Source organism: Adiantum capillus-veneris, chromosome 24 (genome assembly GCF_014529385.1).
Source record: "Adiantum capillus-veneris isolate H3 chromosome 24, ASM1452938v2, whole genome shotgun sequence".
NCBI classification, from domain to species: domain Eukaryota; kingdom Viridiplantae; phylum Streptophyta; class Polypodiopsida; order Polypodiales; family Pteridaceae; genus Adiantum; species Adiantum capillus-veneris.
Genome location: NC_140954.1, coordinates 15205662 through 15222321, shown reverse-complemented (window position 1 = coordinate 15222321; position 16660 = coordinate 15205662). Strand labels below are relative to the sequence as shown.

Below are 16660 nucleotides of genomic sequence, written 5' to 3'. Positions count from 1 at the left end.
CAGTGGGTGTTTGATCAGGTGTCTAAAGTAATCTACCAAGGTAGAATTAGGCCCATAGGTCTAGGCCCTAGTTTTAATGGACCAAAAGATGTTGTATATTTTGATCCTATATCTGATCCACCCAAAGTCCACAAGATTCTAGTATAGGATTGTCGTCACCCTTGTATATAGTAGGACCTTCATGGATTGCATTAACTCTTGTACATACTATGGTTCTCATGGGTATGCTATAAGCAATTTTGTTTATGGCTTGGCAATTGTCTTCATCCTGTGTGCAAATAAGTTAAAAGGCTATCATGTCTACCATCACCACCAGTGACTCTGTGTTGTTTCTCTTCTTTCAACTTAGCGTCATGCCCAAGGTCCTTTTGTAGATCTTTTTTATTATCCCTCTTTCATCAAGGACAGAAAGCGAAGGGAATGCTGAATTTGAATGCTTACTTTTGTGTTTCTCTTTGTCTCTAGTCTTGGTTTTAGGGGGAAGAACCTAGAAAGCCAAGGGAATGCTGAATTTGAATGCTTACTTTTGTGTTTCTCCTTGTCTCTAGTCTTGCTTTTAGGGGCAAGAACCTCATGAATTCCAGTGGGAACACTAGTGACAAAGCACATAGGAAGCTCAATGCCATGCTTCTAGCTTTGTACTACAGATTTTTAAAAAGAGGATAAGTACTCTACAGCTTTCAGCGAATCGACACCCTTCTACACACACGATAGCATATGCCCGCTAATTGTGCTTACAATATATAATATATAAGATGAGTAACATATACGAATGCACTGCTTATTTGACGCCATCTAAATTGGGTCAAAGGCGACATCGTAGATCATGCCTAAGTAGCTGCTTGTGGCCTCAAGAAACTACAAAAGCGCATTAGGCTTACCAAGTAAAGAATTGAGATAACATGGCTTGAACATAGCTCTCGATTTTCTATCCACGCTTTTCAAACCCTTTAAAGATCAAACTAAAAGGTTCGTGAACGTGAGTAAATATGTCAGCAACGACGCCACAAATAAAATTAGTCTTGCTTGGTGGGCCTTGCTATATAACATATGTAGAATATAACATGACAAATGTAAATTGACATTTAACATCTAGCATTGAAGGGAATAAGAGCATGAATAATCTGGCAAGGGCGGTAGTGCGTGAAAGGGATATACATTTGAAAAATGCTATAATGTTTATGGGAGGAGACAAACTTAAGTGCATCAATTATTAGAGATTATAGGGATGTACAATTGAGATTATATCCAAGCGAGGTTGTACTACTATGTCTATGGATGAATGTTTTTTCTAGTATACATGATACATGTAAACTCTTGCAAACAGAAAGTATTTCAGAAAGAAAATTTTCATCGAATGGTTGGTAGCACATAACGTCGGTTCACGTTTTTGAAGGTGGACGTCGAGTGTATTTTGTCTAACTTCATCTTCTGTGTTCTGTGTTATGGCATCGGCAATGCATGTTGCACCGTTTGCCGCACTGATTGTCAAGATGATGTTCATGGAGCGCATGCCAATTGCGATCGAATACAACTCATTGAACTTAGAGTCTAGGATCCGCTGTTGAAGGACATTTATGCTACCCACATTTGTCTTCATTTCAACTTTTGTAATGTCAGTTTGATTGTACAACTTATTCAAGGCAAGGTTATTATAGTGTTGGACGTTTGATTTGTGAGTACAAAGTATCATAGTAGAGTTGTTGATGTAGTCATGACATGCGCTTCATCTATAATACATGCACCCAAGGTACAATTGATCTAATCTATGACTGGTTTCTTTCACGAATAATGGTCAAGAACTAAACCAATTCAAGGTCCGTTGCATGTCTTACAGAGCATGACATCTTGTACAAGATTGTATGTAGCCAGTGGATAGAGCTTGTGATATGGCACCCGTGCGTGATTACAAACTGAGGGTAGTTGGGCAAGATCACCGAGCAAGAGAACACATTTAATGTTGAGAAGATCTGCCAATGTACTGCTTGTTATGTTGACATGTTGTCTTACGATAAGGTTAAAAGTCGTTTGGGTCAACATGGATAGCTCGTCTATAATTATAATATCTGCCTCTTTTATATCCAAATATCACTCATCGGTCTCATGAATAGAGAGGGGATACTGTTGATTCGTGGTTGGTATCTTGAACTCGTACTGGACTGTAGATGCAATGCTATTAAGTCTTTTGATGCCACTCCAATGCTAATGCGCCCAACAATAATACAAAAGTGAGGACAGTAGGAGTGTCTATTTCATTTGTCTGTCGACCTCGTTTATCGCTATATATGTGAGGTATGCCGCCATGCAGGAGGGCCATATTTCTAGATTGTGAGCAAAGATGTCCCATTGCATGCTCCAATCTTTATACAATGTAGTAATTTCAAACCCTGACCTAACATATGGACGATAAGCTAGTTTCAAGTTGCCTGCAATTTGCACCCTAGCTTATTGACACTTGGAATGTAATCTTCTAGGTCTTGAGAACTTCATATTGACACCTAGTATGGGAGAAACGAGGACATATATAGTATGGCATCACTTATTTAGACACCTAGTATGGTATCCATTATTTAGAGCTAAAGTAAAGATGCACAAGGTGAATTCACTACTGCAATACACCACATGCATTCACTACTTGTGTATTCACTATTGTAATACATCATATGAAATGGCTAGCAACCAAAAGAGTTGCTTGTGTAACTAACATGAACACATGTTCTGTGTTACATCTACTTTAGTGAAATCCCCGGGTCAAAGGCCTCACAAATCCTGTGCACTACACATTCAGCATTAGAAATCGACCAAACAAGGAGTCAATTTTTACTTCCTTGTGTCCACCTTGTGTTCTTGGGAATGTTTTGGTAAAGCCATTTCTTTGATATTTAAAACCACATGTGACCCCTATTGTTATAGTATCCAACCAAAGGTTTCTTGATTAGCAGTTTACATAGGCTCGAGTGGTATAAATCTTCTATGTTAACAATGTATGTATCTATAATTTGTGTTTACGCTTTCTCTATCCAAATGAGCTCCATAGTGAAAATCAAATTCACAACTTAATAGTTAAGTTCACAAGGTGATAGCTATTGGTATCATCTTTATCAATACCAAAGAAATAATTTATGTTTACACTTTCTCTATCCAAATGAGCTACATACTAAAAATCAAATCCGCAATTCAACAATTAAGTTCACAAGGTGATAGCTATTGGTATTATCTTTAGCAATACCAAAGAAATAGCTACCAATAGATAATGAATAGAGATATTTAAGAAGATTTGATACCAAAAACTTGTCAAAACTACTCAAAAAGGTGGAAACTCAGAGGATTTACAACATATGTATGCTGAAACATGAATTGTCATAATCTAACCAACCCAAATGATTTTCTCATATTTAACTGATCATTTAATGTGGGAGAATAAACGGGAATAAGAGTTAGAATATATACATGTGCTTATGGATCTATGTCAACGCGGGGCCAAAGTCAAAGTGTCCATGTAACATTTAATGGCCTAGTAACTTGTGTGTAGCGAAAAATAGCATAGACATAGTGAGCATTTCATTAGAATAGATTCCTAATGAGCATAGCAAGAGTGCTTGGATGCAGAGAGCAACAAAAAGCATAACACCTAGTTAGATAGGCATGAAAAATACTTCAAAAGAGAGAGAAATTAAGCTATTGACAACTGTTAAGGACCGGATTTACATGGAGCCGGTCCCCCCTCCAAAAGGCTTTGTATTATAGGTTTCCCCAATCAAGGGAGACATTTTACAATACATCCTTTGTGTTCCTTCAATAACTAGCTAGTGCAATGAAGATGGAAGCTTCAAGCACTAAGCAAACACTTATAAAACTCCCTCACGGTCTCTGACCCAAGACCTCACACACCTTCGAAGATGGTAAGAGCTAGCTGGGTATGGGAGTAGATTGAGAGGAAGAAGGAGTAGTCTTACGAGAAAGAAGTATATCTCCTCATCTATCACTCATAATAGCTTAGCATAGCTTAGTAATTATCATGTTAGAGGAGATGATCATGCATTGAAGCTTGGCTCTTGGTTGGATTTGCATCACAAAGCCAAAAGTTGTTGGTGTAGGCCTCCCTTCTCACAAGCTTGGAGTAGGTGATGAGCTTTCCATTGAGAAGGAGAGAGAGAGAGAGAGAGAGAGTCTTCTTGCTTCACACATGAGATTGTGTGAGTGTGTGTGATAATACCTTGCCAAAATCACCCCCCTCTCTCTCTCTTGGTCGACCCCTCTTGCAAAATACTCATGCTGGCACCCCATTGGACCCTGCAAAGCTTAGCCAATGAAAATTGAGAAGCATAAGTGATAGCCTTGTGACATGTGTCCCCATTTCCCCTTTTGTGAGAGCTTTAGGTAATTAAATAAATAAATTAATCTCTCATTGGACCCCTTTGTCTTCTAGCCAGTAGGAATTAGGCAAGCCATTGGGCTACTGAATGCTCATTGGACCCCTTGGGAGATTGGTCAATAGTCTTCGAGAGAGATTAATTCTTATTAATTCTTTTATTAAGTGTTTTTAAATGAATTAAACTAGATTTACTCTAGCCTAATTCTCATTGGCCCACATCTATCGCCATCAATAGGATTTGAGTGTACCTTGTGGGCAATTGGTTTAGGGACCTGACATGTGTCCACTATGCCCTTTGTGTAAAGGGGTTTGCATGTGTGTGTGTGTTTCTCTCTCATCCCCTACTAAAAGGGCTCGCCCCCTCCTATGTAGGAGCTTGCAAAGACTTTTTGGCACACTACAAAGCATCAAATTTTCCCTAGGGTTGGACCATTGGACATAACCTTTGAACTTTGGAACTTCAGCATTTTGGAAGTCTTAATGGGCTGAACCCTAAGGTCTTTGGAGCCCATTGTTTCACATTGCTCTTTTGCAGATGGCCCCCCTTTGGATCCCTAGTTTCCCTCCTTTGGATCCCTATTGTGGCCGGTCTGCCAGCTTAACCAATATTCTAGTTTTTTCTCCCCTGGTACTTTCCCATATTAAATGATCAGTTTAACGTGAGAAAATCATTTAAGAGAATTAGATATTAGTAATTATGATATTACCTCTCTCTTGATATCATAGTCGTCCTCGACTATGGGGTAGAGAAGACAAAGCCTACTTATTAGTCCTTTTTCTAGCGCGTAGAGGATCCCTATCTTACCCTACGACATCGTTCTAGAATGGATGACTAATCCATTTGGCGCTTGAGAGCCAAGGCTACGGCAAGCATGTCTGCGCATTAGTCCTATCAATCTTCCATAGTAGAGTGACAAGCTCTACTTGGTGTTTGGAAGAAGTCGTCTCCACAAACTCGATTCTAAGTATGCATACTACTTAACATTTGTGCACAATAAAGAAAAAATGATTCTTATAAGACAAAAACTTTGTTCATTTTAAACATTTGTACATTTGGTTACTCTAGGGAAGCATTGTAAGCATTGACAAGCTTTAGGTTATCCTTTAATTGTATGCCTTGCATCCATCTAGCATATTCAAAAGGATAGCTCTTAAACTTAATAAGATACCGTCAGATAATATTACCGCCTCTTAATACCTTGCCTTCATGTCGGAGAATGGACTCAGGCTGCAGCACCTCTTCTTGGTCCTCGATCTCCGGTGGGTCTTCAATAGTTGGTTCTTGAGGTGGCTCTCCTTGTAAGGCTTTAGTAGGTTCACATGGAAAGCATTGTGTATGAGCCAATGATTGGGTAACTTGAGTTGATAGGCCATCTCATTGATTGGTCTAAGAATCAGGAAGGGACCATAATACCTTTTTGCTAACTTAGCATAGTACTTTTGGTGTCCCGTAGGATTCTTGCCCGCGGTGTGCCTTAATTGAGCCTTGGAAAATTTAAGCAAGACCCAATAATTTTATTTAAAGGCTTGGGCTCTTCTGTGCTTATCAGCAACAGCCTTTTGCCTTTGCTGTAAGATAGAGATAGCATCCTTAATCTTTTGGAAATATTCTTGTAGGTCTTGAGTATACTCATCTGTAGCGAAGATCTTTCCATGTACCTTAAGTAGTAGGGGACTTTTGGATCTTCCCTCAATTACCTCGAAAGGTGCTTTTCCCGTGGAAGTATGTACATTGATATGTAGGCATACTCCACTAAGGTAAGTATTTCTCCCATTGGGGCCTTTGATCTACTTCCGTTACGTAGGCTTTCAATAGATCAAGAATTGTTAGGTTAGCTAATTCACTTTGGCCATCCGTTTGCGGATGATAGGCTGAAGAGAAATTTAGCCTTGTCCCTAAATTCTCAAAGAGACCCTTCCAAAAATTACTGGTCATTCTATGATCTCTATCCAACATTATGGACATTGACAAGCCATGGTACTTAAAGATTTGTAATATAAAGAGGGTTGCCATTTGATGGGCTTTGATAGTCTTTTTGACACGTATAAAATGAGCTTGTTTGATGAACCTATCTGCTATCATCCATATTCCAGTATTCCCATGGATAGACTTAGGAAAGCCAAAGATAAAATCCATGGATATGCTCTCCCATGGTGAATTAGGGATTGGCAAAGGTTGAAGCAATCCAGGTTGCTTCCCTCTATCAAACTTTGTCTTTTGGCATACGGCACATTTAGAAACATACTCTTGTATGTTTGGTTCCATGGTAGGCCAATAGAATAAGTTTCAATATCTTTTAGGGTAGAGTGAATCCCTCTATGCCCCGCATAAGGAGGAGCAAGAGATTCATACCTTACTTTCTCACGCAGTGAGTTAGTAAGGCATAGTCTATTGCCATAGAGAAGATAACCATCTTGTAAAGTAAATGGTTCCTCTTTCTTCCCTAATGCAAGAGACGAAATCACATCTCTAAAATGGGGATCAATAGCATACTCATCTATCATAGAAGATAGAACATTGTGAGCTGCTATGGAAACCGCATTCACTCTCGGCCGTCTTGAGAGTGCATCAGCTACTTGATTATGCTTGCCAGCAATGTGAGCAATATGAAAATGGAATTGCGAAAGAAAATTTACCCACCTCATTTGTTTGTCAAAGAGCTTGGTCTGCGTCATGAAGTACTTAAGGCTTTGGTGATCCGTCTCTGCAGAATGAAAGGAGTCCCCAATAAAGAGTGCTTCCATGAGTCTAAGGCATGTAGAACTACGAGCGAGGAGTTCCTTTTCATATATGCCTAGAGCTTGCTCAACAGGGTCGAGCCTTCGCCTTTCGTAGGCTATGGCGTGCCCTTCTTGGAGCAAAACAGCTCCAAGGCAATCACCACAAGCGTCACATTGGACCTCAAATGGCTTTGAGAGATCCGGCAATGTAAGCACAGGTTGAGAGATAAGCTTTTCTTTAAGCTTTTTGAAAGTATTGTTCTCCTTGGCAGACCATGTATACCTAACATTTTTCTTTGTTAAGTCATGTAATGGTCCTGCTATTAGTGAGAACTTTTCTATGAAGCATCTATACTATGCACACATAGCTATAAATCTTCTTTGTTCATGAAGATTCCTTGGATTAGGTCATTCTTTTATTACCTCTAGCTTTGATGGATCCATTTGGATGCCATCTTGAGAGATAATGTGACGTAAATATTGAATCTCTTGTAAGAAAAACTCACTTTTCTTTCGATTAACATAAAGTTTATTCTCTCTTAAGACTTGAAATATTAGAGAAGGTGTACGAAGGTAGAGAGCAGCCTGAGCCTAGCAAAAGAAGGAGGCGTCGCAAGATCAAGCAAGCGGATTTCCAGCTAGGACGTGGCTATCCTGAGTACAATCTGGTGAGTGATGTTCAAAATCAAAAAGCAAATATTACGTTTGGTCAGTTGCTAGCTTTAAATCCAAAGTTAAGAAGGCAGTGGTCCACAAGTGTTAGCACCAGGTTGCCAAGAGTTAAGGGTAATGTGCAAGCAGTGCAAAACATTGCTTTGAGGGTAGGTAGCCCCACTGATGTTCTTCCGTTGGTGGATGCAATTATAGAGAAGAGGGTGCAGGTACAAGCCTACATAGACGGTGGAGCACAGGTTTGTGTCATGACAGAAGCAGTCATGAAAGAGACGGGAGTCAAGGCAGTAGTCAAGCCAAATGTACGCATGAGGATGGCTAACCATACCAAAGCCAGGTGTTTGGGTGTGGCGCAGGATGTAAAGGTCAAGGTGATGGGCATAGAGTGCCTGATCGATTTTTTTGTGATGAAGGCAGGGGATAATGCTTATGCAATCATTTTGGGTAGGCCATGGCTTTTGGCGATAGGTGCAAAGCAGGATTGGGAGAGCAAAGTGCTCACTTTGCCTAACAAAGAGAGAGGCAGACAAATTGTGCTTGATTTGAAGACGAAGGAGAGTAGTTCTCGTCCTATGGCAGTTAAAGATGAGGGCGATACGACAAGCTATGAGTACGAGACCGAGACGGGCTATGATGAAGGCTATACTAGCACAGAGGAAGAGGAGAGCGAGGATGACATGATGAAGATAGATGCAGACTTATTCGGGGTCACCCTAGACGACTCTCCACCTAAAGGAGAAGGTATGCAGCCTCAAGCTCATGGTTTAAGCATAGAGGAGGTTTCAAGCATGTTGAGTGAAGACATAACCAAGGTTGAAAAGGAGGGCTATGTGCTATGTTCAACTGTGTGAATCCTATCCAAATCTGTTCGCGACGGAGTACAAGCATTTGCTAGGTGCAAAGGGGGTGGAGCACAAGATTGTTCTTAAAGAGGGACATAAGCCTTAAGCACAGAAGTTGAGAAGACTAGGAGAAATCCAAAAGGAAGCCCTTTGGCAGGAAATCAATAAGCTAATGGATGCAGGCATCATATGTCCTGTGAAAGAGTCAGAGTGGGTCTCGCCAGTGGTTATAACCCCTAAGAAGAATGGGAAGTGGAGAGTGTGTGTCGACTACAAGCCATTGAATGCTGTGACCAAGTGGAATCACTATACATTGCCATTTCAAGATGAAATCCTAAACCAGGTGGCTGGGCATGAAAGATACTCGATTATGGATGGATTTTCGGGGTACTTTCAGATAGGGATTGCACTTGAAGACCAGTTGAAGACCACATTCATATCTCCATGGGGTTGCTTCGGTTACCGCCGGATGCCGTTCGGATTAGTAAATGCATACGCCACCTCCAAGGTTGGATGAACACGGTATTTGGTCCATACTTGGGCTGTTTTATTAGGGTCTTCATGGATGATATCGGCTGCTACAATTCAAGATTAGAGCACCTATCAAAGCTCCAATTATGCTTTCAAAGGCTCGATGAAGAAGGAGGTCAGTTAAATCCCAAGAAGTGCAAGCTAGCACAACCTCGAGCACAACTGTTAGGTCATGTGGTGTCGCAAAACGGTATAGAGGCTAATCCCGAGAAGGTGAAGGCATTGGTGTTGATGGAGCCGCCATGAGATGCTCAAGGTTTGGCTTCATTTGTTCATAAGTTGAAGTATTTATCACATTTCTTTTGGAAGCTGTCGCAATATGTGCATCCTCTTCAAAAGAGGGCTCAGCAAGTGCATGGTTATGAGTGGGATAAGGAAGCTCAGGAGGCTTTTGATAGAGTCAAGGAGATTTTGTGCCAGTTGCCAGCGGTGTGTCCTCCCAATCGAGAGGACGACTTTTATGTGTCTATGACAGTGGGTACAATTGCTATTGGAGCGGTTCTACTGCAAAAGGTAGGGAGAAGCTACAAGCCGATATACTTCGAGAGCAGGGTGATTAGCCCAAGAGAGGCTACCTACACCGAGGCGGAGCAGTGGGTGATGGCTCTGGTCTTTGCTTGTAGGAAGTTTAAAGTCCATTTGATTGTGCGTAAGTTTTTGTGTTGATGGCTAATAATATTGCCAGAGGTAGTGCTACATTTGAAGCCAGGGAGAAGGATTATGAAGTGGGTGTTGGAGCTACAAGAGTTCGAGTTTGAGTTTAAGGTAGATCACACGAGTCGATCTCACCTGGCAGAAATTCTTGTCGGCAAGGCCATCGATTTGCCGGCCTATCCAAGAGTGGTACGAGATGAAGCTAAGGAGGAACCCGACTTGGAAGATGCTTTTACAATGTGGTTCGACGGAGCATATTGAAGGGTAGTGCAGAAAGCAGGAGGAGGTGTGGTGATCTACGACCCAAACGACAAAACTATATTCTCACAGGCGTATGATCTGGAGGATGTCCAGACCAATAATGAGGCGGAGTATCTCACTCTGCATTTGGGTTTAAAGCAGTGCATAGAGTTCAGTATTTCAAGGTTGGTGGTGAAGGGAGATGCATTGCTAGTCATCAAGCAACTGTTAGGCCAATGGCAGGTAAAGCGTGATTCTTTGAAGCATTGGTTCTTTTCCATCAAGAAGATGTTGAGGTATTTTGAAGAAGTACAATTCAAGCATGTGAGGAGAGAGAAGAACCAAGAGGCGGATCAAATAGCTAGCAGCAAAGTACAGGTGCATGTTGCAGGTCTATATGTGGCCCTAGCCACTTATGCAGGTAGGGAGACTCTTAAAGAGATTGAAGGTTTTTTGGGTATGGGGCAATGTTCAGAGGGTTTGTCCAAGCTGCAAAAGAGAAGAGTGGTGCAAAAGGCCCGCAAATTCACACTGGTAGGTGAAGATCTCATGAACTATGGGCGTGACAGAGTGCTTAGAAGGGTGCTATACAAAGAAGAGATAAGAATGGTGTTGGAGTAATGCCATGAAGAGAGCAAACACCAGGGCAAAGACTAGGTTCTGTTTTGAGTGCTTAGAGCAGGCTTTTGGTGGCCTTCCATTGTGAAGGACGTGCATTACTAGTGCAAGACGTGCCACGAGTGTCAGACTATAGGTGAAAGACAACTGGTAGCGGAGTCACAGGGGGTCATCATCGCACAAAGTGCTTTTGAGAAGTGGGGTCTCGATGCCATAGGCCCTCTCCCAAAGTCTACAAGTGGTAAGAAGTACGTGGTGGTAGCCATTGACTACCTCACAAGGTGGGTCGAGGCCAAAGCAGTGAAGGAAGTGAATGCTAATGTGGTGGCTCAATTTGTGTTTGATAACATTTGTTGCCGGTTTGGTGTTCCATGGGTGTTAATTTCTGATAGGGGTCAGGGGTTTGGAAGCAAGCTCAGGGGTAGGAGTGCATTAGTGGAAAATTTAAAGATTCAGCATCGGTTTTCCTCACCCTATCACCCCCAATGCAATCGTCTAGTCAAGAGTGCTAATGGTCAAATCGTCAAAATGTTAACGAAGTATGTGTACAAGCAGGAAGCTGAGTGGGAAGCAAATCTAGAGAAGTGTCTGTGGGCGTATAGAACGTCTTATAAGGTGGCTACAAACTTCACTCCATTCGAGCTTGTCTATGGTAAGGAGGCTGTGTTGCCAGTGCATGCACAACTAGGTGCTTTAAAGGGTATGTGGCGTGCCAATGCCACCCAACAAGGAGTTCTACAGGATCGGATAGCCAGCTTGGAGCTTTGCAGATGGACAGAGAGGCAACGGCAGACTACTATGTGAAGGAGAGAGAGAAGCGGGTTGCCATGTTCAATCAAAACCTGCCGGACAAGAAGATAGAGGAAGGAGACATGGTCATGAAGTATGAAAGTTACTTGGATTTCACATCCCAGAAGAAGTTCAAAAAGAAGTGGACAGGTCCATATAAAGTGAAGAAGGCCTTTCCGAATGGGACGTATCAACTAGTAAGAGCAAATGGCAAGCTTCTTAGGAACAAGGTAAATGGTGTACGGCTCAAACTGTATTTCGAGAGGAATCTAGTGCCTGAAGTGCAGCAAATTATAATCAAGGGGGGTGGGCAACCCACCTAGAGCATGCAATGTGCGAGAGAAAAAAGATGAAGCTTTTGTACACAGCCTGTACATACAATTGTGGTTTTGTGAGTGCTTTTAATCATCAGTTTGGTGTGCTAGTTTTAAAGTTATGTACATATGCTTTTGGTCGAACATAAATGTTCGACGAGGGGGCTGGGCAATGATGGTGCATCCAAAGTTGGTCGAAGCTAGCAGGTGGTCTATGCCACGCAAAGGCATTAGTCGAGTGCAGTGCAGAAGGCTAGGGCAGGTGCTAAGGCCCTAGGCAGCCAAAGGATAGCGGGAAAGTATGCCTAATGCGGTTTTTTAGGCCAAAAGTGCAGCGGAATGGTCCATATGGGATGGCAGATGAAGATGTCCGAAATGCCAAGTCAAGGCTCTAGAATGTAGAGTTCAGCGTGCTCTAGAAGCCGATCCAAACGGCTTGTCAAACGGAGCCCTGGTGCTCTAGATATTGAAGTTTAAAGAAAGAGTGTGTAGCAGATCCTCGACGGACAGGGCAGCTGGGGACAGGTGGCCCAGGATGATGTCAGTATATACATGTGTAGTGCTCGAGTTACGGAGCATGCTTGTCTTTTCGGATCGCAAATCGGAGCTCTAAATGGCAAGTTATGGCCATTAGAAGATTTTTCGGGGGTCGGGTCTGTACTCATTTGACCGCATTGGAAAATGTGGCGTCTTTGGAGCCTCGCCAAGATTCTCAAAGGTAGTATGCACTATGTGGAGTTAGTAAAAATCGACCGCGTGTAATTCTAAGCCCCGAGCACCGAGTTCCGGCCTGGGAAAGAAAGGAGATATGACGGGGGAATGTATGCAGATAGTTTTCTTGGTTTTAGGCGGCTTTGAATAACGAGCACAGGGGAGTCAGAAGACAAACATATCTACACAACCCGGGGCCGACAAAATGGGCACTTGGCACAATCTTACACAGGCAAGGGGGGAAAGTGGGCTCTTTATAGGAGTGTTTTCAAAAAATTTGCAAAGGCCTTGAGGGCTCAAGGGTCCGGCAACTGCCACGTGGTGCGGGCATTGTCCCATATGCGCAGAGGAGGGCTTGGGGGGCACTCTATATAAGCTGTACCATGGGCATCCATAAGGACACAAGGGAAGAGAGAGGGGAGCTCTCCCTCCCATTGGCCATGGTGCGTGAGCGGGAGGCCCTACTGGGTGCTGCATGGGCGGGTTTTGGCAAGGCGAGGCGGCGCTATGGGCGGCACGCCCGTGTGGGAGAAGAGCAGGAGGCGATGTGGCAAGGGAGCCTGGCACGAGGCAGTTCCCCCGGCCATTAGAGGCCCGAAATTTTGAAGAAGTGAGGAGCGGGCAATAGCGACATCGCTATTGCCTCCCCCCCTTAGGTAAGAGGAAAGTCCCACAGCAGAGTAAGCGAGCCAGAGAGAGAGAGGGATTTCGAGGGCAGCAGAGGCCATCCGAGCAAAGCCAAGTGGGCAAATCCAAGCAAGGCCAAATGGGCCCAAACGAAGGGATATCCGGGCAAAGGCAAGATCAAATAAACCAAAGAGCAAAAAGGGGGCAAGAGGAATCGGATAAAGAGAGAGAGAGAGTGTGTGTTAAAGTCAAGCATGTGGAGCAGTGCAAGGTTGAGACCACAAAGGGTAAAAATGAAAAATAAAAAATAAAAAATGAAAATGCTAGGGGGCAATAGTGACATCGCTAATGCCCCCCCCCAAGTGTAAATAGTGAAGAAGAGAGAGATAGAGCAAAGCGGTGCCCCCTTTCCCAAAAATGCCAATTCAAGGTTCCAGGTGGACCAATTAAATTGTAAATTCCCAAAGAAAAGGCCCCCCCTATAAAAGTAAAAAATGGATCAAATTTGGGGCTTTTCTTGTCCTTTTGAAGTGTCGTTTGAAGCCTGCAAAGGGGAGCTTTTGGACAGAGGAGTGTGCCTGTCAAGCCCTTTGCATTTTTCTTGTGTAAATGGCCATGGTGATGGCAGTGTGAGTTTGTATAAGTGTTTGGTGAAGTGCAAACGAGCCGTTGTTTCTCGTTCCCCCCTTCTCTTTCTCCTGCTTTCATGGTTCTCCTCGGTGCCGGCTGTGTGGACGTGTGTGCCCCCCCAGACCGACGGTGTGTTGTGTGAGAGAGTGAGATTGAGTTGCTGTGTGTGTGTGTGTGTAAGGGTGGAGACATGCAGTGGTAGTAAGTGTATCTTTTGTGGTGGTTTGTAGAGCGTGTGAGCAGTGGCAATTGAGCAGGCGGTGGTCTGCTAGTGTGAGTTGTGTGTTTGAAGGTGTTTTCCGAGAGGATAGGGGTGCTGTGGATACCTTGAGCTATAGAGAGGCCCTTTTGTTTGTGCTGAGCATGTTCCCCCATTCCCCCTCTCCAACGCTATGTATTTTATTATCCAAAACTTAATAATAACTTACAAAAATTGGCATTTATACCTTAGCGAAGGTTTTTGGTGGTCAAAACTAATAATTTGGGAGCTCTAACTAAAGATAGGTAATAATAGGTTGATACAATTTGGAAGCTTGTAGCCCCGGCTCATTAGTTACAAAGTTTATCCGGAAAATAAGAGTTACAATATTCTCGATTTATCAAAATAATAAGTGTTTTTCATGAGAGCTTCAAAAAATGGTATCCGAGTTAGCTTGGTGCTAACATCCCCCCCCTCCTCGCCTGTGTCGTCCATTGACACAACTTTATGGACGGAAGTAGTCTTTGGGTTGATGGCTGGCGAGGCGGTCTTTAAGCGTATTTAGGGCCTTTTCGTATCTGATCTGTCTCTTTTTATCTGGCACCTGCAAGAATTGCATTGTGACTCTGTTTTTAAGCTCCACTATCGAGTAGCCTACAAATCTTGAAGTAAAGTTGCTGATCACTGGCCCAAATATCTTCATTTGCCAAGTGAAGAACCCTATGTAGAATGCTTCCTCGAATGCCAACATATTGTGAGAAGGTAAGAACATACATCTGGCGTAGAAGCCATAAAGGATTTCTTCGGAAGGTCCCACTGAGATCATAGCATAAACCTTTATTACCCTCGAGGAATGACATCCACGGGGTGCCTGCTTGCTCTGGCTCATGGAAAACTTTGATGCAGGTGAGCAACATTTGGCATATTTTATATAGCATTGCACATGATAGACTCAAAGACTTTTGAAGAAGGACATGGAGCCCGTTAGGGTTTTCACCATGTACTGTTCAGTCGGTGGTCCCTTTTCTGGAGCAAGCAATCTTAGGTAGTTTAGCCAGGTTAGCCGCTTCTTTGTTAATGCCTCATGTGCTTGCCAGGTCCTTACTCTTGGTACAGGACAGAAAGTAGGATCCTTTTGTAGGGCCGCTGGTGCTCTTGTGAACAAAATCAAATACCTTGGATTCTTGTTCAACTAGCTCAGCCTCCACTTTGGGTGGCCTTGATATGTGCCTTCTTCTTGCATGTCTTTGTACAGCCTCTCTTGGACTTGGAGCAACTCCACCTTTATCAAAGGATAGGGCAGGGATTGCTGATGCCATTGCGCATTGATTTGATTGGGAGTGAGTTGTGTAATGCTGACAGAGCGAAGGACTCTCAACTCCCAATCCATTGCTGCTTTCCACTGCTCATCCACCTTTTGTGTAATGTTTTCCTTCGGAGCATCTTCCTCAGCTTTTGACAGCTGGACCATTGGAACTGTATCTATTTCTGTTATTTGTACCTGAAAGTCTTCCTTGCCACCTTCTCCTTCTGCTGGCTGTGTCTCCATCTCAGCGAAAGAAACTGAGGGGATATCTATTTGTGGTGGTTCTGAAGTTCCTGTCTCTTCTTGAGTTTCTGGCCGTCCATCTCTTAACAACTGGTTGACTCTTTTAAGCTCCACTATTTCTTTCAGCAGCTCGTCTTCTTGTTTCACTCGCATCAATGCCAAGTCTTTGCGCTAAGATTGCTCCAGTTTAAGCTCTAGCTCGAGGTCCTTGTTCTTTTTCTCTAATTCTTTGTAGACCTTGTCTGTTCCTTTCATCGAGGCCACTGCGGGATTTTCTCGTATTTGTCGCAAGAAAGTTTCCTGATAATTTATTCTTTCCTCTGAGTATTGTAGGGAGGTTGAGATTTTACTTGCCATGGATACTTCGGTTTACTTGGTGTAGAATGGTGTGGTTGAGTGTTCTGAGGCTTAACTCTCCATTGCTTGATCGGTTTTGCAGTTTGTGGGGAAGATAAGTGCTCTTTTTTCTTTGAAATCCATTTCGTGTTAGGTTCCTTTCTCGGAGATGCTTGTCTCTGTGTTTTAATCTTTGGAACCGTCTTTGGTAGTGTCGATGATGTTTTGGGTACCCAGATTTGCATGGGCTTGTCTTTACGCTGTGCTTTTGGCACCCAAATTTGCCTAACTCCTTGCATGTTACTTATAGCATTTTCTTGTTGATAAGATGGAGAAGATTGATGACTTCGTGGTTTGCTTTGCTGGTAATTGCCTTTCCATTCCTCCTTGCTTAGTGCAATTGGAACAATGAGTTGCCCGCCTTTAGGTGATAGCTTGAGCTGATTCGTATCCCAATCTGGTACTGCCTTGTATGTCCGCATCCATGAAATTCCTAGAATCATTGTCTCATTCATGTGTTTATCTGGTAAGCACACAAACTGATGAGGAAATGAACATCCATGTACTATCACATTCAAGTTGACTACTCCCAATGTCGGTGTGGGGTTCTTGTTGCATCCTTTGATAGTCGCTATTCCTGTTGTCAGAGACAGACTTGTTGCTTTCTTGTACATGGAATAACTGCCTGTATTTACTCGAGCTTTTGTGTCGACCAATGCATTTGTGCTATGGTTGTTGACCGTACTTTGATGCGAAGGTCCATCCCATCTAACCATTCATCATTTGTTGACACTACATCTTTTGGCAATTCCCTTCGATGATAAAACGGTCCGTTTCCCTTTTTCTTAAACT

At 43.0% G+C, this 16660-nt stretch overlaps 1 protein-coding gene across 1 annotated transcript in view; it reads right to left on the bottom strand.

Annotated features, from left to right (window-relative positions):
- The window catches only part of LOC147425994 (uncharacterized), a 30673-nt gene extending 15048 nt beyond the window's left edge, over window positions 1–15625 (bottom strand). The window contains exon 1 of the mRNA XM_086498159.1: window positions 15338–15625. Coding sequence (XP_086354285.1) covers window positions 15338–15625 — 288 coding nt within the window. The remainder of the gene's footprint in view (window positions 1–15337) is intronic.
- Window positions 15626–16660: the final 1035 nt, after the last annotated feature.